At 33.7% G+C, this 21359-nt stretch overlaps 1 protein-coding gene across 1 annotated transcript in view; it reads right to left on the bottom strand.

Annotated features, from left to right (window-relative positions):
* Positions 1-21359, bottom strand: part of LOC129229955 (tRNA wybutosine-synthesizing protein 3 homolog) — a 59018-nt gene that overhangs the window by 30858 nt on the left and 6801 nt on the right. The window contains exons 2-3 of the mRNA XM_054864341.1: positions 4253-4318; positions 2187-2285 (exon numbers count right to left, since the gene is read on the bottom strand). Of these exons, the coding sequence (XP_054720316.1) occupies positions 2187-2285; positions 4253-4318 (165 nt within the window). The remainder of the gene's footprint in view (positions 1-2186; positions 2286-4252; positions 4319-21359) is intronic.

Genomic DNA, 21359 nt, shown 5'->3' with positions numbered 1-21359 from the left:
TTTTGATTGGTTTTTTAATTATTTCTAGCTATGATTCTTAAATTTGAAAATAAATAAATTAATTAACCATAAAAAGTGAGTCGCCCCCCCCCCCCCCCCGGAATCGCTGTCACTGCATATCTTTATGCATAAACTTCTTTCGTATATGTGTGTGTCACTGAACTACTCCTAAACGACTGGACTGTTTTGATAAAATTTTGTGTGTGTGGTTAAATTGATTCAAGAATAGTTTAGAAACAATTAAATCCAATAGGAAATGTTTTTATAATTAATTTAGTTAAACACAGGATGATTATATCTGGGTCATTCCATATTAAATCAACAAATGGGCCGTGCCGCACCATTTTTGATTTTGATGAAATTCGGTATGTAATATGCAGCAATATTCTGTACACCCTAAATGTTAAATTTTTTTCTTGGAAAAATTTTATTCCTGAGATATAGCTGGTTCTTTGCTCTGTGTATGAGCAAAATTTGGCATTTTTGATTCTTTTTCAAAAAGCTCTAATAAATTTATTTAAATTAGTAAGAAGATCAAACAAGTCTTATTTTAAAGATGAAAGAATGAACTTTTATTTATGCATAAAAAGAAAAGATTTAAGCTAAGCCTGATTAGAAATTCTTGGTTGTCAAATCATGATTGAAAAAGTGCCGTTCTTGTCATTTTGAGCCTCAAAAAGTCGATGAGGGACCTTCAGTAGGAAGCTAATTTTTTCCCCTGTTGTAGTTAATTATGCATTACTAGAAGTACAGAAAAAAATAGGTTGATACAAAAAGTTCTTCATGATGAAAAAATTGCTTAAACTTAAGAAAAAATGAAAAATGGGCTTTTTCAGTCCACAAAAACGGAATGTTTGTTAGGTGGTAAAAATTTAAAAATGCTAGAGTAAGAAGCTGTTGCATTGCCCTTGAAAACAAAACAAAAATTGACTTGTTTTTTTAAAGTGCAGAAAAGATCTAAACCTTTATATAAAACATTTTTTTTGGTAAAAAATTATGTTTTGTAAACATAGTTAATAAAAATTGAAAGCAACTTGTTTAAAATTACATTTTGAAAATGCCTTTCAGTGAAACATGGTTATATGCTATTTTTTAAGGTATTTATCCAGTCATCACCTACCCCACAGGTCACTTTTGGGGAGTAAAAAAACCCATTTTTTCAGTTTTTTTTAAGATTAAGCAATTTTTTCATTATAAAGGACTGCCAGTATCAGCTTTTTGTTTTCTGTACTTTCAGTATGCATAATCAACTGCAACAGGAAAAAAAAAAATTAGTTTCCTATAGTAAGTTCATCATCAGCTTTTTTAGGCTCGAAATGATGAAAACGGCCTTATTAGAAATTTTCCGTTGTCAAATTGTGGTTGAAAAAATGCTGTTTTCGTCATTTCAAGCTTAAAAAAATTGATGATGGACTTACTGTAGGAAACTAATTTTTTTTTCCTGTTGCAGTTGATTGTGCATACTAGAAGTACAAAAGAAAATAAGCTGATACTGGTAGTTCTTTATAACGAAAAAACTGCTTCAACTTAAGAAAAACTGAAAAATGGGTTTTTTTCACTTCCCAAAATGACCTGTGGGGTAGGTGATAAAAATTTGAAAATGCTAGGGTAAGAAGCCGTTAGATTGTCCTTTAAGACAAAACAAAAACTGTTTTGTTTTTCTAGGGCATAGAAGAGAGGCCTTTAAAGTAATACAATAACAATTCTTGCACATTATTTAAAAGAAGCCAAGTAGACTGGATAAATACCTTAAAAAGTACAATATAACCATGTTTCATTGAAATGCATTTGCAAAATGCAATTTTAAACAACAAATATCTCTCAGTTTTATTAACTATATTTACAAAACATAATTTTTGACCAAAAACAAACAAAAGTTTTATTTAAAGGTTTATATCTCTTCTACACCTTTAAAAAAAAAAAAAAAAACAAGACTTTTTTGTCTTGTTTTAAAGGGCAATGTAACGGCTTCTTACTCTAGCATTTTCAAATTTTTATCACTTAACAAATATCCTGTTTTTGGGGAGTGAAAAAGCCCATTTTTCATTTTTTCTTAAGTTTAAGCAATATTGAACTAATCTCAATACCAAAAAGGGCAATACCACCTTGGGTTGGTGGTAAACAAGGTAACTTTATGAAAAGAAAGAAAAAATTAAATATATCTACAATATAAAATAATTATGTACCATTTTTTGAGCATCTGCAATTGTTGAGCACTGTACATGCAGAATAAATGGTTCAAATTTAAGCACTGCAGAACCACTATGTGATTTAAGTGAGTTGATCTGAAATAAAAATGAATTAACATCAATAAAAACAAATGTTTAAAATTCATTAAGTACACACAATTGGTGTTCATTACATTTTATCAAAAAAGTAAATGGAATATACAGCATATGATGAAATTGAATAAGCACATTTGGAAAGCATATTTTTTTAATACAGAAATTCATTCAAGAAACAATTATTAGTTCAGGGTTCATTTACTATGTTTTTTTTTTTGGCCCATCCATGTTTTTTCACTGGAAGAAGATTTTAAATAACCAGTTTTTAGTTGATAGAGGTTAGTTGAACTTAGGTCCCTCACCTTTGTTTGTACCCTATAGATAGAAGCTACTGCTAGTTAATTTCAGGTTCAAATCATAATAAGAGAAGGGGGCAAACAAGAAAATGTCTTTTGTGAGAGACTTCTTCACAATGGTGGATTTACCATGCCACAGTTGTAAGGGGCCCCCATGACCATAAGGGTCTTGAAAGGGATACAAAAATGCACATGATAACTGTTTTACATAGTTCTGTGATAGACAAAAGGGGCTTCCAAATACTATATATACAGACATGGAAATTTGATGTGAACTTGTGCTGATTAGGTTTTGGCACCACACACAACACACAATCAAAGCACAATCAAAGTTTCTTCTGTACGTGTGACTTCTATATTACAATTATAGTTGAATTCAGCGAGAACTGATAGTGGAAGTAAACAAAGCAACCTGCCACTGGGCAATGGGATGGCAAAAACAGCGTCAATCAGGAAAAGCGAAATGTTTGAGAGAAGAATCTCAAACCCAATGAGTAATTCATGAGTGAAAAATGATGGTGACAAACAACAAACCACTTTGTTTACTTCTGCTATTAATTCTTCCCAAATGCACTATAGTACTAAAGCAATTTAAACAAAACACTGGTATACAGATGGACCATTATTAGATTTTGGGCTTAATTGTTTCAAGGGAGCAACACAAATGAACTTCCATTCCTGGTAAGTATAAATGCTTTATAAGAAACAAAGAAATACCTTTGAGCATAAAAGTAAAAGAAAATATTACAACCTTAAATCATACAAATTTGCAGAGAACTGCATTGCAAATTTGTAGGACATAATAAAGTTGTAATATTTTCTGTTGTAATATTTATAACTGCTTTATGATTAAAAACTAGGATCCTGACAGAAATTGGTAGGCAGTTGACCCTTACTGATAAAAAGTTGTGCTGACAAATTTTTAAGAAAGTAATACAATCCAAGGCTCAGATGTTCTTTGCGTTAAGCATGACTGCTATTTCTTAATAAGTTGTGCAAAGCTTGAAATGAAAATTTGCACACGGATAGATCTTAAAAGGGATTAGAGCAAACATTGTAGAGCATTAAGAACAATCACTCTCAGGTATAATTTATACATTGGAAAAAAAAAGCCAAGGTCTGAGGCAGGGGCTGACTGTGTCCCACAAGAGAGCGTCGATCTTCACCTCAAACGGTGCAAAAAGAAAGGAAGAAAAGAAAAAGAAAGAAAGGGAAAAAAAAGAAAAAAAAACATAATGGTACACAGGTTTACAAGCTTAAAGAAAAGAAGAAACAAGCGAAGGGAAGTCACACAGGTTTGTGAGCAGGGGGAAAAAATAAATTGCACTAAAATATTTTTAAAAAAAATTTATATATAAAAAAAGTGTTCAGGCTTGAGGGAGCATCGGCCTGTTGGCCGATGGGCCAGTCCGCCCCTGATTCAAGGCAAAAGTCCTCTAGGCTTTCAGATACAAACTAATTCCAGTGTCCGTGCTAGGTATGTGTGAAGTGTGACCGCACAGAGTACTAATTACAAGATGTCAAATTAATACAAGATGTTCGAAAAGTCTGGCATGTTACTTCAAACTTTCACAAAACCACATCTTCTTAAAAAGGCAACAATAAATTTAAATTAAAAAAAAGCAGCAATTTATAATCTAAATAAAAATTATATGTATTTTGTAAGCTTACAATTTCTTTCGAAGAAACTTGATCATGACTCACAAAAATCCAACTGCAACCTTTTTTCTTTACATCCTAAAACAAAAATTTATTCTGATATTTACATTTTGAAATATAGACAAAAATACACTGGAAGCAATATAGTTATTAAACTTTAAAAAGTTGTTTCAATAAAGAATCAAACAGAGAAAATCATTTTCTAAACCTTAAATGTCATTTGTTTCCATTTGGCAGCATAACGAATTTTGTCTTTTAAAATACTATGAGAACAAACCGAAGCTTTGCTGTAGTGTCAATAATCAATAAAATACTCAGAAGATCCTATTAAATCAATTTTAAACTTGAAAATAGCAGAACTAATTATGTTGGAAAATAAAATTTAATTCATTCTTTCAGCACTTGCAACAAGTACACTTTGTTTAGATTTGAATGCTTACTTTTTGTTATTCTGGGTCAAATAAAATTTAACTACTTAAACTGTAAGTCAATTTAACTGTAAGACAAGAATAATATTTATCAATGTTTTAGGAAAATGCACTCAACTATTTTAGTTAAAGCCCAATGTCGTCATACAGTTTTTTAACCCTTAACCATACATAAATTGTACTATGATTTTCTAAAGTAGTAACCTATTTCCCCCGCGATTTGAACAATTAAAAGCCAAAGAACATATTTCAAAATTCAGGTGTTTAAGGGTTAAATTACACCCTGTTATGTGTGCATATGTGTAAAAATATGTATGTTATCTCTTGTTCTAAGATATTAAGTTGATATTCTTGTTAAATCTGAGGAAAAAAACCAAGGGCGTTTATAAGGAAGGGACTGAGAAGGCCCGAGCTCCGTCCAAAATCCGGGAATTTTTTTTTTAAAGGTAATTATTCTTGGTTTTAGTTGCTCACAAATAATTTCCAAACTTTTAGCTACAAAAAAGAATAAATAAATACGATAGTAATAATATTAACTACAATACGTTAGATCTTAGATTTCCGAACTAGGTGCAGCAGGAAGAGGTGAGGGGTGCCGCAAAGTGACCATAGTAACAATAAAATATGCATGAAACCAGACTAGGATGCTGTGAGAAAATTCTAATTCTTCAAAGAGTGTCGCGAATCATTGAAGTTTAAGAAACCTGAAATAGATGCCACCAGGCAATGGTGTTCAGATGGGGTCAGGGGATCCGTACCCCTTAATTAAGAAAAGAACGTGTTTTGGGAAAGTGAAGTTATTTCAACAAAAAGAAAAGCAAATAATGTTGGGAAAAAATCTCAATTCTTTCAAAAAGAATTTTTTTTTAAAAGAAAGATGCAGCTTACTGCTTAGCAAATTAAGCTCCCTCTCATTCTTTCAACCCCCCCCCCTTTTTTTCTTCTTCATAGTCTGTCCGAAAAGAAGGGTCTTCAAAATGTTTCTCTCCTTAACTCTCGTCCCCTGCAAGAAATTTAAAATAAGTTTTAGTTGTTCGGTTGGAGTAATAATGGAAATTGATGTCCTAAAGACTCTTTTTTTAGATATCAATTTCAAAACATTTCTGGAGGAGGGTCCCCGAACCAACACCCCTTCACTGAGGTTACTACCAAAAGTACTCTGAAATTGTGCCTTTAAGATTTCAATTTTGAAAAGTTTCGGAGGAAAATAACTAAAACCTCTCCTTACCTCTAAATGTCTTGCGTCTAAAATTGCGTTTTACCATTCAGAGGAGGATTCTCGAACTCTTCCTTTCAGGGCGCTAGAGTTGCTGGGGAGTGTTTTTGCTGCTCCTGAGATAAGTGATTTTTTACTGTAATTGTTTATTTGACTTACTTTAGTTTCAGTATTTTTATTGTATTTTATCATATAATTAAGTATTCTTGTGCTTTTAAGTCTTATTTTTGATTTACTTGCTTTCTTAAAGTGTTTTTCTATTCTGTGTAGCTAAGCCTAAATTGTGCTGATTTCTTGTTAAGCCTGACTGCTCTGTTTAGGGTGTAACTTGTTTATTTTAATTTACTGCTTGTCTTAGGATTTAGTAATATTTGTATCTTTCACTTCCAATGCTTTCTAATTCTAATAATTAGCATTATTTCTCCAATTTTGTATTTTTGTATTGACTTTTTAAGTGCACCATTTTGAGCTAGAATGGGAGTTATATGTATAATGAAGGAGGTTAAAAGTGGTATAAAGGGGACAAGTGGATTTCTTGTGACCTATGTCAGATGTTCTGCTTGTTTAAGGGGAAGGATGAGTCTGAGAAGGATTTCATTTGCACTAACTGTGTTGAACTCTCAGAAATCAGAAATAGGATGCTTACTTTGGAGAGTGAGTTAGCATTAGGCTGTAGGAGTATAGATGGGGTAAACACTACAGAGGGAAAGGGGGAAGTTAGCAAAAAGGAGGTTGGCATTAGCTGTGTGTTAGATAGTGGGAATATTCCAGAATTAAAGGAGGAAGTTAGTAAAAAGGATGTGGGAATTAGCTGTGTGTTAGATAGTGGGAAAATTCCAGAGGTAAAGGGGAAAGTTATTGCTGAGGCGACTGACTGGGAAACTCAATAGGCAGAGTTAGACGTAAGGTGGCTAGATGTTGTTTGCCAGGGGCTCGGGTGAGAGATGTAAATAGGGTTGCTGAAAAGAAGGGGGTATTTAATAAAGAGGATGTAGTTAATTTATGGGGGGGGGGGGGAACTAACGATGTAGGCCATAGTAACAATGATGAGTTTACAAAGGAATGGGATTCCCTGTTGGACAAAGCAACCAACTGTTCGGCAAATGTCCAAGTGGTTGGTTTGCTTCCCAGGTATGGAGTGCATAGGAGTTGGTTAAACCAACGGGCTAGGTGTATGAACCTGGTACTCAAGGAAATTTGCGTTAAGCGTAGTATCAGGTTTATTGGTGTGTGGAGTAAATGTAAACGAGATTGGATTGCTAGGGATGGCCTACATCTGAGCTCTACAGAGGTCAAAATGGTTAGTGGTTTGGTTTTAGAGGCTTCAGAATCAAAAAACTAAGTTGGAATGGGGGGCATGGTTTAAGGAGCAGAATTCGAAAGGGTACTAACTATCGGGATTTCAGTAGAAACGGAAATAGGGTGGCTAATAAGAGAAAAGATTGTAACACTTGGGATTCAAACAATCGTGCAGCATTAAATAAAAGTAAGATGGGCTTACATAAGTTTTTTTATACAAATGCTCGTAGTATTAGGAACAAGATGGAAGAATTGAAAAGCATAATTATAGACGAGAGGTTGGATATTATTGGAGTTACCGAGACATGGGCTACCGAAAGTGATGATGATTTATTATCTATTGCTGGGTATAATTTGTTTAGACAAGATAGAGTAGGTAAAAGAGGTGGTGGGGTTTTATTTTATGTCAAAGACACTTTAATTTGCAATGAATTGGTAATTAATGATAAACCTAATGAGATTGATATGATTTGGCTGGAGTTGATTAGTAATAAGGGCAAAAAACTACGTTTAGGGAATATTTATAGGCCACCCACCTTAACCCAGGGTCAAGACGAACAGATGTTTAGTATTATTAGTGACATTTCTAGCAAGGGGTCAGTCATCATAATGGGAGATTTTAATTTTCCAGGAATTGATTGGAAAAATTTTTACCATAGTAATAGCAGAGAAGAGGAATTTTTGAAAGTAATTGGTGACTGTTTTTTAGATCAAATTGTAACTCAGGGTACTCGACAGGACGCGATTTTAGATCTAGTTTTCTGCGACATGGAAGGCTCTGTTCAGGGGTTATGTGTAGAGGAACACATTGGAGATAGTGACCACAACAGTATTAGATTTGGGATTAAATTTGATATGCACAAAGTAGAGAATTTTAGGTTTGTGCCCAATTTCAGAAATACTGATTTTGTGGCACTTCGGCAGAGTTTGAAAGCAGTTTTTTCTTCTGGATTGGACAATAGCGATGTGAATCTCCAGTGGGCAGAGTTTAAGGAAAATCTAGCGAATACGGTTAGGGATCATGTTCCTTTTAGGAGAAAGGGTGTCAACACTAAAATTAGGCCAATGTGGTTCTCCAGGGAAACTAAAGACGCTCTAAATTACAAGCAAGCTGCTTTTCATAGGTATAGAGAAACAGGTCACAGTGCAGATAGGCTCCAATATTGTAAGGCAAGGCGTAAATTTAAGTATTTGGTACGGATTCAGAAAAGAGAGTTGGAGCAAAGACTGGCAGATAACATAAACAGGAATCCCATGAGGTTTTTTGCATACGCTAATTCGGGGAAAGTTCGAAATAGTCATATTGGGCCACTGGTTGATGAGCACGGAATTTTAATTCAGGACGATAGTGATATTGCTAATGTTCTTAATAACTTTTTTTCAAGTGTTTTAAACGATAACTGTATCTCAACAGTTGACACCAACAAGACACAAGCTATAGTACAGCTTGAGGACTTTGTATTTTCCAGGGATGACGTTTTACTTCATTTGAAAAAAATTAAAGAGACTAAGGCTCCGGGGCCAAATAATATTTATCCGAAAATTTTAGTTGAATGTGCAGAGGAATTAGCAGATGTAATCGCAAACATTTTCAATGCTTCTTATAATTTGGGGACAGTGCCAGAGGACTGGAAGCTGGCTAACATTACACCGCTCTTCAAGAAAGGGTCTAAAGGGAGTGCGGGAAATTATAGACCTGTGAGTCTAACTTCGGTGGTTTGCAAAATTTTTGAAACATTGATGAAAATTAAGATAGTAAATTTTCTAGAGACTAATAATCTATTGACTAGTTTTCAGTACGGTTTCAGGGAAGGTAAATCTTGTGCAACTAATTTATTACATTTCTATGACAAAGTTACCATGGCTTTGGACAATAAGAAGTCTGTAGATGTTGTTTACATTGATTTTCAAAAGGCTTTCGATAAGGTACCGCATGTTGCTCTACTTAGCAAATTAGCTGATATAGGAATAGGAGGGAAAACTTTCATTTGGGTAAAAAATTGGCTGACTGGAAGGAAACAAAGAGTAGTTGTAAGGGGAAATTATTCTAATTGGAGTGAGGTCTTAAGCGGGGTTCCTCAAGGATCAGTGTTAGGGCCTGTTTTGTTTATTGTCTTTATGAACGATATTCACAAAAATATTTCTGGGAACATGAATTGTTTTGCTGATGATGTCAAAGTTATGGGGACTGTAGAAAATGAAGAACAAGCAAATGAAGAACAAGCAAGAGGATCTAGATCATATTACGGAGTGGGCTGATAAATGGGGTATGGCTGTTAATGTTGGGAGATGTCAAGTGCTACATTTAGGGCATGGAAATAAGTGTACAAGTTATTATTTGCAAGGTTCAGTCATTAGTCAGGCTGACAAAATTACTGATCTGGGGGTCCTAATAAGTCAGGATTTAAAGTTTAGCCAACAGTGAGGCATTGCTAGCAACAAAGCCAATAAGATGCTTGGGTTTATCAATAGATCTATTTCAAATAAATCTAAAGAAGTTCTTCTGCCCTTATATAGAAGTTTGGTAAGACCCCATTTGGAGTATGCTGTTCAGTTTTGGTCTCCTTATCTAAAGAAAGACATTAATGTATTGGAAAGGGTTCAAAGGCGGGCTACAAGGCTGATAAGTGGACTTTCCCACTTAGATCATGATTCCAGGCTTAGAAGGCTAAAAATGTACAGTCTTGAGCAAAGAAGAGACCGAGGGGACATGATTCAGCTGTTTAAATTTATTAAAACGAAAGATGTTACGGGGCTAAAGTTTAGCACTGAAAACAGGACAAGGGGTCATTGTTTTAAGCTTTTTAAATCTCAGGCTAACATGGATATTAGGAAAAATTATTATTTTAGCAGGGTAGTGGAACCTTGGAACAGCTTACCGGAAGAGGTGGTAATGAGCAAAGGAGTAGACAGTTTTAAGAGGGCCATTGATCTTCACTGGGGATTGTAAATTGACTAGGACCAGTCTAGCTGGGCCCAGAGCCTGTTGCTGGTCGTCACTTTTGTATTTGTATTTGTATAAAGATTGCCTAATGTTTAGGACTCAACCGATGCATCGGCGCCGACGGTTCATCAATTTAGCCATCGGCATCGGCGGCCAATGCTAACTTGCAGGAAACATCGGCCCATCGGCCTTAAAATACATCAAAAAGCCAATGGAATTGGCCGATGTTTTTGAAAAAAAATTAAATAATAGTTTAAAAAACTAAAAAAGCACGCTTTCATAGCGAAATGAACTAAAACGTGAAAAATAATCTTTGGATGATAGTAGTTGACCAATCATTTAATTTTAATGTAATACAAAAACGCGTGGGGTGCTGTCTATTTACATTTTTGCATGGACAACAAATGGAAGAAATTCAAGACAACTGATAAGAAGCCCCCCACGCTTTTTTGTATTACATTAAAATTAAGTGATTGGTCAACTACTATCATCCAAAGATTATTTCTCACTTTTTAGTTCATTTTGCTACGAAAGCGTGTTTTTTTAGTCTTTTAAACTATTATTTTATTTTTCTATTTTTTAGTCTTAAGTTGGAGAATTATCAGGCAAAATTGCAATTACTTCTTTTCGTAAAAGTTGAATTGACGAAATTATAAAATGAGTGCAAGGTAATATCTTAAAGTTAAGACAAGGACACCCCGATGGGAAGCTAGTCTGAGTCATCGATGTATGTTTGCGGAAATCATATTTATATTACTCTGAAAATTTGAGATGCATTTGAATAAAAGTTTTGTTCAACAATGGTCTGATTAGCAATAAATTTCCAATTGAAGGCTCACCTAAATTTTGGCATGAAATTAGTTAAAAAGAATTATATTTCATGTTCTAATTACCTTGGATCATTGGAACAAATTTTGTCTGATGCAGAAAAATTAAAGGTTTTTGAAGATATTTTTAAATAATTTTTGCGTTCATTTTTTAATGTATTGTTTTTAATTTTTCCTTTTTCACATTGTTGGATTTAGGCCAAAATATTGATTAAAATTGGAGGAAACCAACAATTATAAGAGTTACAGTCGGATCCCGCTACAACGTGATCCGACTTACGCGAAATGGCTACAACGCGAGTTTTTCCTGAGTAATGACTTTTTTTTTGCTGACGCAAATTCCACGATTGCAGGCAGCGCGAAAATTTTTGGAAAAGAATCGCAGAGGGTTAATATGGGCTTCATTGACACTAAATATTGGTTTCGTAAATGAACCTTCATCCCTTTGGAATCACTGAAACAGGAAGTTCACTCACTGTACTAGTCTAAACATCGCTTTGCTTTCAATTATACAAATATCCACTCGGTATTCTTCATTCAGTTTTTTTCACTCTACATATGAAAGTTTATAAAATTGAATGGCACTCAAACGTTTTCTTCCAACTAAAGTTTCCAAAGATGGGAAGAGAAAGAGAAAGTTTTTGACGGTTAGAAAAGGTCAAAATTCTGGACATGCTTGAACACTTAAAAAGTGCATCAAAAGTAGCGTGAAAATTAGGCATGAGTGAATCTTCAATTCAGATAATTAAAAATCAAGAAAAGGAAATCCGTAAAAGTTATAAATTAAGTTTTAATACTGAAGCTCGCATAGTGTCGAAGCAAAATACTAACATCATGGAAAATGGAAGCTGCTCTTGCATTGTGGATTAAAGGGGCTAGAAAGAGGGGTGTTCCGTTCTTTGTAAAAGATACTGCAATTTATAGTTAATAAATGGTTTGAAACAATATGAGGGGTGTTTACAAACGTCTGAAAAAATTAGGTATGCTTTAAAAAAAATTACTAAACATACTTTGTTCCACAACGCGAAATTCCGACTTGTGCGAGGTGTCTTGGAACGCATCCCTCGCGTAAGTCGGGACTCGACTGTAATTAATTAATTTGATTTTAGAATATTGCATTGTCATTGGGTCTGAGGTCACGTGCCTAATTTCAAAAGAATCCGATCGCAGGAAGTGGGCGAAATTTGAACTGCAAGATTCCGTTACAAGATAGATACATACATACATATATACATACATACAAGTGAAGCAAATAAAAGCATGTTAAAAAAAAGGACCTTTTCTGTTTTACTTTTTAATACAAAGTAAAGGGAGTTATTGTCTTAATATATACCTATAAATCTTCTGTGTGTACGTTTGTCACCATAAGGCTTTTAAACGGCTGGACCGATTTTGATAAATTTTTTTTGTGTGTAATTAAGTTGTGGCAAGCATGGTTTTGAAGTGGGATGGATCGAATTGGAAACGTTTTTGTTAATTAATTAATTAATTTAAACATTGGATGGTTATGTCTCCCTAATGATTAATATTTATTTTAACGTATTGTTGAGCGAGAACTGAAATAAATGTTTAACCTGTTGCCAAAGGACAATGAGAATGCCAGCTCTGCTTATTGTAATGAAATTTCCTACTGTGATATGTCAGTTGAGAATAGATAAAACATAGAGAGAGAGTGAAGCCTTCATTTCTCTCTCTCTTGAAAGCAACGATTTTAGGTCCCGTGATATATTTTCAAGTAAAGTTGAACCAAGTGACCGGATCTGTGCTCTAGGTTTCCCCAACCAAGTGATCAGAAAGTACCGTACCTAGCACAATTGTTTCTCGGCTGAAATCTATCTGAGTTTTGGCACCAATGTCAAGAATACTTTAAGCAGGGGTCTGTCCAGGATTTTTCACAGGGTCCGTTTTTTGAGAAAAATAAAATAATTTTGTGAAAAGTGAATTAATTTTGTGAAAAATAAAATAATTTCGCAAAAAAAAAAAAAAAAAAAAAAAAAAAAAAAAATTTGTTAAATCGAAATTTTAGAATTTAGAGCAGGCACAAACTACATCATTTAAACTTAAAGTAGAGTGTTTTTCTCTCCTATGTTGAGAATATTATTCTGGGGTGTTTTTCTAGTATTTAGCGGGGGGGGGGGGGCGGCATCGCTCCCTCAAGTAGCAATATTTATCTACCATACTACATTATGTTAAATTATACTAGAAATATTTCTCTACAGCATTTAAAATAATTGTAACAAACAAATAAATAAATAAATAAATAAAATTCAGACGAGGGGGTTCAGCATTTAACTTTTTGACTCAAGACACTCTGATAAAAGCACAGAATTTCATTTAAAATTTATAAATTCCGTGATTTTAACAAAAATAAAAAGAGATTTTATTTGTTTACTTCTTAACAAAGCGTAATAAACATCAAAAATTCAATAAATCGGAATCCCATAGCGGATGCAAAGAGATCGCAATTCTCAAAGTGAAGGCATCAAAGGTATAACAACGGCTTGTAAAAGAAATATTTTTGATAAAACTATTTTTAAATTGCATTTTAGAGTCCTATGATAAACATATCATTAATATCTGTGAACACAGCTAAAGCAAAAATAAAATTAAACCATTGATTCAGCATTTTAATTTTGTGACTCATAAAAGAAAATGAAATTTTGCTTTAAAAACTTGAAGTGCGTGTTCTAACAAAAATAGACTTTTCATTTATTTGCATCCTAATAAAACGAAGTTAGCTTGAAAAAAGAACAAAATATGGTTCTTATGTCGGATGTTAAAAGATTTATAGGTAAGATAAAGGTATTTTTCAAAATGTAGACATCTAAAGAAAAAAAAAAAGGCAAGTAAAACAGTTTACTTAAAGTTAATCATCCTTGTTAGCATCGAAAAATCAAACCCATATAATTTTCTCCCAAAATAACAGTTGAACATCGCACCGCACCATAAAAACGCAAATATTGACAAGCTGGTAAAATGATGAGAATATTTTCTAATCAAGTCATTATAAAGGTTTAACGCCAGATGCTAAATGGCGATAATTTTAAAGTTGGTAACCCTATCTGAAGCGATCACATTTTTTTCCCACCCTTACTATCCCTTTGCAGTTCTAAGTTCATTTCGCTGATGTATATTATTATTGTTTATTAAATCATCAGCGGGGGGGGGGGGGGGGGGAGAGAAAAGTGCTTACCAAACGCCTTTTCAGAAAAGTTTACAACAACACCGCTGTTAATTAGCTGTGATAAAACAAGCAAAATTATTTGAAACCAAACTTATTTCCAGCTGTTAATTTCTTTCCAAGAAGCAAACAACAAGCATTATATTTATTTGGCAGTAGCAATTTATCGCTTGCAGGAGCATCACAAGAGTGCCGATTTTTTTTTCTTTGCAAAATTAGCAGATTCTGTATAAGCTGATGCCTCTAATTTGACTTTAAAAAAGGCTCCAAAAATTATCGGTTTAATATGCGTTATTTTGCTTTCAGATTTGCTCCTTCAAAAAACAATTTGTGAAAGATCCATTCTTGTTTATCAGAATTTTGTGAAAGGTCCATTTTGGTTGATCGGGATTTTGTGAAAGGTCCGTTTTGTTTGATCGGGATTTTGTGAAAGGTCCGTTTTGTTTGATCGGGATTTTGTGAAAGGTCCGTTTTGGTTGATCGGATTTTTGTGAAGGGTCCGTTAACGGACTCAAATATCCTCTGGCCAGACCCCTGTTAAGGGTTATTTAATTAATCAGTACATTATTAAAGGAAAAGATTATGGAATTTAAAGACGAAACAAATTTTATTTTCATCTAGATAAATTACAACAGACACAAAAGATCAGTGAAATGGAAGTGGTAGTGGTAGTGGAGTCTTTGGTGGAAAGAACAAATTACGCAACATATGAAGTTAAAAAAGGTTTCGTTCAAAAGATCGGACCGCTAATCGGTCGGAGTTGGCTTCGCTCACTGATTCGGCTGGATTACAGTGACGTGGTGGCTTGACAAATTTGGCTATAAACAATAGAATTGCGTGATAATTTGTTTACAATTTAAAGCTATAATGTAATTTACTGTATTTTTTTGTTTATTTGGCGAAATATTTCAAATTGCAAAGAATTGTTTTTCGTTTTTAAAGAGTTTTTAGTCATTTTAGTCGAAGAATGTTGATTTTACATCGGGAGGAGGGGGGGGGAAGGATTTCTGATTTTCGCTTATTCAGAGAACTGTTTATACCTTTATCATTTTTCTAAACGATATCCTTTCGATTGTTTCATTCTTTTTCATATGGGGGGTGTTGCAGCGGGATTTCCCGTTTGTTCTAGATGGGTAGTTAAATTTTTACACTTAATATCTGAGGATGCTTTTTATCCTTTGAGTGTGGCTGTAGGAACAAACCATCAAATACGGGAGAAAAAATATTTAATAAAACAATTGCTCAGTGGGCATTAGATAAATCAAGTTGTAAATAAATATACGCATTCTTTCACCATAACAGCTTAAAAATTTTTTTTTACTTATTTTTTTCAACAGAACGGTTCAAACATTTGATAGTTTATTAAAATTTCTTAACTTTTCAATTTACAAAGTTTGAACAGAACAACGTCTGTCAGGTTCTCTAGTTTTCATATAAAATTACTTACTTAAATTTCAGTATGAATTCCTATTATAGTCACCACTGAAAGAGTTTTTAGTACTGCATTCAGGTACCAAAAACGTTAATTATTGTGTTTCTTGCAGCTGGATGTACGTATATATCTCTCATAAGTCACAATTCAAAAATGCTAAGCTGTATAAAGTTAAATTTTCGCATGTGGGGGGGCGTACATTCCAGTTGTGCACTTCTCTTTTTGTTTTCGATCGAGTGTTCTGAAAAGCCTGTTTACTCATTTTTTGTGGATATTAATTACTTATTTCAATGCAAATTAACTAATATAGCGTCTCAGACTAACGATCATTTGGTGATATATTGCCGAATTGGAGACTATGGAAACAAATATCAGATGGTGAAACCGGTTTTTTGTGTCATTTTGTTAGATTCCCCTTGAACAGAAGGTAATTTCTAATTTTTCAATATTTGTAATATGAATCACGAAATGATAATGAATCAATGAACGTTTGGGGCCCGTCGAAATACATGTTGGGGCCCTATTTCTCTATCATAGAAGTTGTAAAACATTTATCTTAAGCATTTTTGTAACTTCTACGGTGCCCCTGTGGTTATGGGGCCTCTCGTGCAATTGCAACATTTGCTATATTTTAAATCCATCACTGCACGTCAAAACAAACTCGGGTGCAAGTTTTAAAAGGTTTTTTCTGCTCCATGTTTATGATTATTTTGAACTCTATTTTTTGAACTTCCGAGAACACTTGCGTGCCCCTTCTCCCATTCCCTCAATTTCTGAAATTAAACTCTAGTTGTACTTCTGAGTTGTTTAAAACTAACACCATTCATAAAATTTAGAGGCTTTTTTTTCAAAATGTTATCTATTGTTTAGAAATAATTTAGAGCATTAATGTAAGAAATTGATTAAAGATGTTTTGAATGGTGACATAATTCGAAAATCGAAGGGACTTTTGAATTTTTTTCTTCAAAAGTGCTGAAGTAGATTCAGAAACTCTTCCGAGGTGTTGGTGGTAGCGGTTCTGTACTAAAACAATGAGGAAGTTGGGGCCAAAGTGTGAGTTGCTCCAAAATCAGAGCGTAACCCCCCCCCTCATCCTTCCTCCTTGTTTTAAGCATTTCTTAAATATTTAGCGATTATTTATTTTAGTCAAGAAATGTTATTTTGCGTATTTCTCATACTTGTTTAACCTATATTTCATAATGCGCCATCGTTTTTGCATCATTAATAGCGATCGATTTTTTTCTGTTGTAAGTAACTATTTTTATGTATTTATATAAAATAAATGAATAAGTTATTTTCGTGTTTTATAGAAAAGTTTCAAGGATTTTCTATTATGCATTTTTTTAAATTTCAGAAAATTATTGTTAAATCGAAAAATTTAATTTGAACTTGTTTGTAGTGCTTCATAAAAGATTAAACAATCAAATTGTTCAATATTACGTGTGCAATCATCAGATCAAGTAGTATAGGTATGTATTCAGTTATTAACCTGGTGGAAATATTGAGTTTGCTTACTATAGCTGCGTTTTAAGAACCTCGCTCTTTTAATACTATTCCTTTTTTCCGCAAAATTTATGTCACTGTTATAGCTTTTATTAAAAATGCAAACTTTTCTATTCATAAATTTTATATAAGTACAAAAATATTCCTATTATGATTTATATTGTAATTTATCTGTTACCTTTTTTGTTTAATTTGATGACTAAAAATGTCTACGTGCAATCTTTCCACTTTAATTGCGTAATTTGTTGACGGTTTCATAGTTTTATTCTTCTTATTATTTTTGAATGGTTAAACAACATAATTTAATGTTTTTAAACTATTTTTAGTGTATCTAAATCCATACATTATTACAATATTACTGAACTCTTAGTTATATGTTCAATTAAAAAAACGAACAAATCAATTGGTTATTAAACAGTGCCTTTGTTTTTCTTCCTTTTTCTTCTTTCTTTCTTTTTTTTGGCTGTTGTTCTTTCTTTTTCATCATACAGCAGTCAAAAAAGGAGAAGCATAATTACACCCTATACGGATAGTACGTAGTACGATCCAAAAGTTCGGGGACAAGCTGTATAGAACCTTATCCAGAATAGTTCATAATACCGAAGCACATCCACTTTCAAAAGGTCACCTTGAGGGACTATGTACTTCTGCCAGTGTTCATATAACTTTTAGAATCACTCCTGGAAGCCATTTTTTGCTACCTTCTGATGCAGCTTTATCTTCTCCTGATGGAAGAAACCGGCATCCAAGCAAAATTTTTTTTGCTGGGAACAGGTAAAAGTCACACAGAGCTGAGTCCGACGAAACGTTATGTTATTTGTTTGTCATATCAGAGTATTGACCAATCCAACCGTGCATCCTCAACATGAAAGTCGCCTTCTTCCCCACGGTGAAGTTAAAACAGCAGTGCAAGAGGCCTTACAGCAGGTTGTGAAAAATGTCTTCCAGGATTGTTTCAAAAAGCTATACGAACGTTGGCAGAAGTGCATAGCCGTCCAAGGTGACTATTTTGTAGATAGATGTGCTTTGGTAATGTGAACTATTCAGGGTAAGGTTTTATACAACTTGTCCTCGAACTTTTAGGTCATACTACGTACGTATGAGTTTTCAACTTACTATTTCATAACGTGTTTGAGTGACGCAAGTTTATGCGCAAGACAAGAGAATTCGGGATAATTAACTGAGGAGGCATTCAAAATGGATATTTCGGTCATCTATATGTTCTTAAGTACATATGCATGTACAGATGTGCCGAAAAAACTTGTGAAGTTTAAATTGGGTGATCGTGAAATAGAAATTCAGGTCTAAATCTGATTTTTTTTTTGTGATTACGATTCCTTATGCGTAGAAAGGAAGTAAAGTGAAATTAATCAATGATCCTTTAAATCCCTGATAATCTTATCAATTTATTTCTGATTTTTTTTTTTTTTTTTGCCGTCGGCCAACGGCATCGGCCATTTGGAGGAAAACAATCGGCCACCTTTGAACAATCGGCCAACAATCGGGATCGGCCCATCGGTCGAGCCCTACTAATGTTAGGAAAAAATCTGAATTGCTTTTGAAAATAACCTTAAAATAAAAAACTTCAAAAGTTACTGACTATTGATCAGGTTATTTCGTCCAACACTTGCTATTTCTTTCATCCCCCACCCCCGTCCTATTTTTATATATTTTTTATTTTTCCTAATCGGTCTAAAAATAAGAAAGACTTCAAAATGTTATTTTCCAAGCAACCTCCACCCATTAAAACAACTAAAGAGCTTCTCAAACCAAATTTTCAGAATTTCAGTGTCAAAAATTTTTCAGGGGATAGTACCAAACACCTTGCCTTCTGAAAGCATCAAAAATCATTTAAGATTGCTTTTAGGGAGCTTCAATTTGAAAAGTGGCAAAACCCCTAACGTTACCAAACATGGTCCATAGTTGCGCTTTTATGACTTCAATTACGAAAAACTTTTGAACGAGGGTCCGACTGCTCCTGTATTATATCTGAAAAAGACTAGTTTTGAAAAAATTAAGGTGAAGAGCATTTAAATCCCTCTGCCTAGTATCAATTAATATCTCTTTAAAATTTCGTTTTTTAGAACTTTAATTTCAAAATAGTTTTTGGGGAGAGCCCCAGAACCGCCCTGCCCGTAACATCAATGGAGTTAGTCTGAAACTGCGTTTTTAGAACTTCAATTTCGAAAATTTGGGCGGAGGAGAGATGGATTTCACTCTGTTTTTAAAGTAAAATCAATCCAGGGCAACTTCAAAAAGTCCCATTCCTTTCATTACACTAATGTCAACAAACATAACCTATGATGGCATTTTTACGATTTCAATTTCTAAAAATTTCCACAGAAAGCCCCCCCCCCAACCGAATTTTTCCACCCCGTAGCATTACCAAAGACCGTTAAAACTGCATTCTTAGGACTACAACTACAAATAATTTCTGGGGGAGAACCCTGAACCCCCCCTTCATCCCCTACCCACAAGAAGCAACAATTTTTTTAAAGTAACCCTCCTAAAACTATTATATGGTTGTGCCACTGGGTTACAGTATGAAGTCCTTGCTCCTCCTCGAAAAAAAAAGAGATCAGAGCACTGTTGCCCCCCCTCCCTCCTCAAAAAAATTGAAATTACAAGACAAAAGTGGGGGAGGGGAGCTAATGTTGGTTTATATGGGCCCCCTGCCTCCAAAATAAAAACATGAGAGAAAAATGCCTATCTAATAAAGTTAACAGTTTTGCTTTTTTTAGCAAGACATCTGCTTGTTCTTTGGAAAAGATGCCATTTTCCCCTTTTTTTGTGAGAATTAAATTTTTGTGAAATAATTTCTCTTCAATAAAGAATTTAACTAGCAAAATGAAATAAAATCATAAAGAACAGACACTTAAAATAGTAACATTAAGTTGAATATGATGCATCAAAAGTTGAATATGTACAACTGAATGTGTACATCAAAAATATTTGAGGAGATTACAAACACAAATGTGACGACCAGCAACAGGCTCTGGGCCCAGCTAGGCTGGTCCTTGTCAGTTTATTAGTCCCCAAGGAAGGTCAAAGGCCCTTTTAAAGCTATCCACCCCCTTGCTCATTATCCCCTCTTCTGATAAGCTGTTCCAAGTGCCCACGACCCTACAAAAGTAGTAATTTTTCCTAATTTCCAGGTTAGCCTGAGATTTGAATAGCTTACAACAATGACCCCTTGCCTGCTTTCCATGCAAAAATTTAATCCATTAACATCTTTCATTTTCATAAATTTAAACAACTGAATCATGTCCCCTCTGACTCTCCTTCGCTCCAGGCTATATACATATTACAGGTTATCAAACCAGAGTTGTAGTTTTGGCCAGATGAAACCCATTTTAGCCATTGGCAAAAACCGGTTAAAACTGGATTTAACCTTCATAGAGCTGGCCAAAACTGAATTGTATTACAGCACACTAATATGTGTATACATACAGTTTGTATGCATAATAATGCACATATTAATGCAATAATGCACGAATCAAGGAAATAGGATATGTATTAATCATAATTGAAAAAATTTTAAAAACTGATTTATTGATTAAAATCAAGTTTGTTTTTAACATTAAAAATTATTCACAATAAAAATAAAGGGATACTCGTTTATTAGGAATACTAAACAGCCTACAATATAAACTAATAGCTATTCTTCACAAAACTTGTAACATATATTCAATGTATTAAAAAATAAGTCATTTACTTTAATTAAATTTGAAATTCATTTTGTGCACATAAAACTTTGAAACAAGTATGTATTGTGCTATTTACACAATTTGAAACATTATGATCTGACTAACCGTTAGGAACAGTCATTTATTATTTGCATAGGGTGTAAAATGAAATGTTGACTTAAATAATGAATAGTGACTGATTATAGGATTGATGTTTCATATTTCCTTTAATTATGTGTTCATTTATTTTTATTTTAAATTTTATTATTCCCTATATCCACATCTAATGGCCAAAATTGGACAAAACTGATTTTTATTATACATAGTTAAAACCACCCCACTGGCCGAAACTGTAATAACCCTGCATCAAACCCCTTTATTACGTGCAAGTTCGTGTAGATGTATAGAAAACAGCAATTAATACAATTTCTGGCCGAAACTGTAATAACCCTGCATCAAACCCCTTTATTACGTACAAGCAGGGTTGGCAAAAACCCGGGTTTTTTTAAAAAAGCCCATGGACCCAGGGTTTTTTTAAATAAAACTGGGTTTTTTAAAAGAAATGTGGGTTTTTTTGTCTTTTTTTAGGGGAAAGGTGGGCTA

The sequence above is a fragment of the Uloborus diversus genome, chromosome 1 (genome assembly GCF_026930045.1).
Source record: "Uloborus diversus isolate 005 chromosome 1, Udiv.v.3.1, whole genome shotgun sequence".
NCBI classification, from domain to species: Eukaryota; Metazoa; Arthropoda; class Arachnida; order Araneae; family Uloboridae; genus Uloborus; species Uloborus diversus.
The sequence above is the reverse complement of the archived record's forward strand: the minus strand, read 5'-3'. Positions and strand labels throughout refer to the sequence as shown.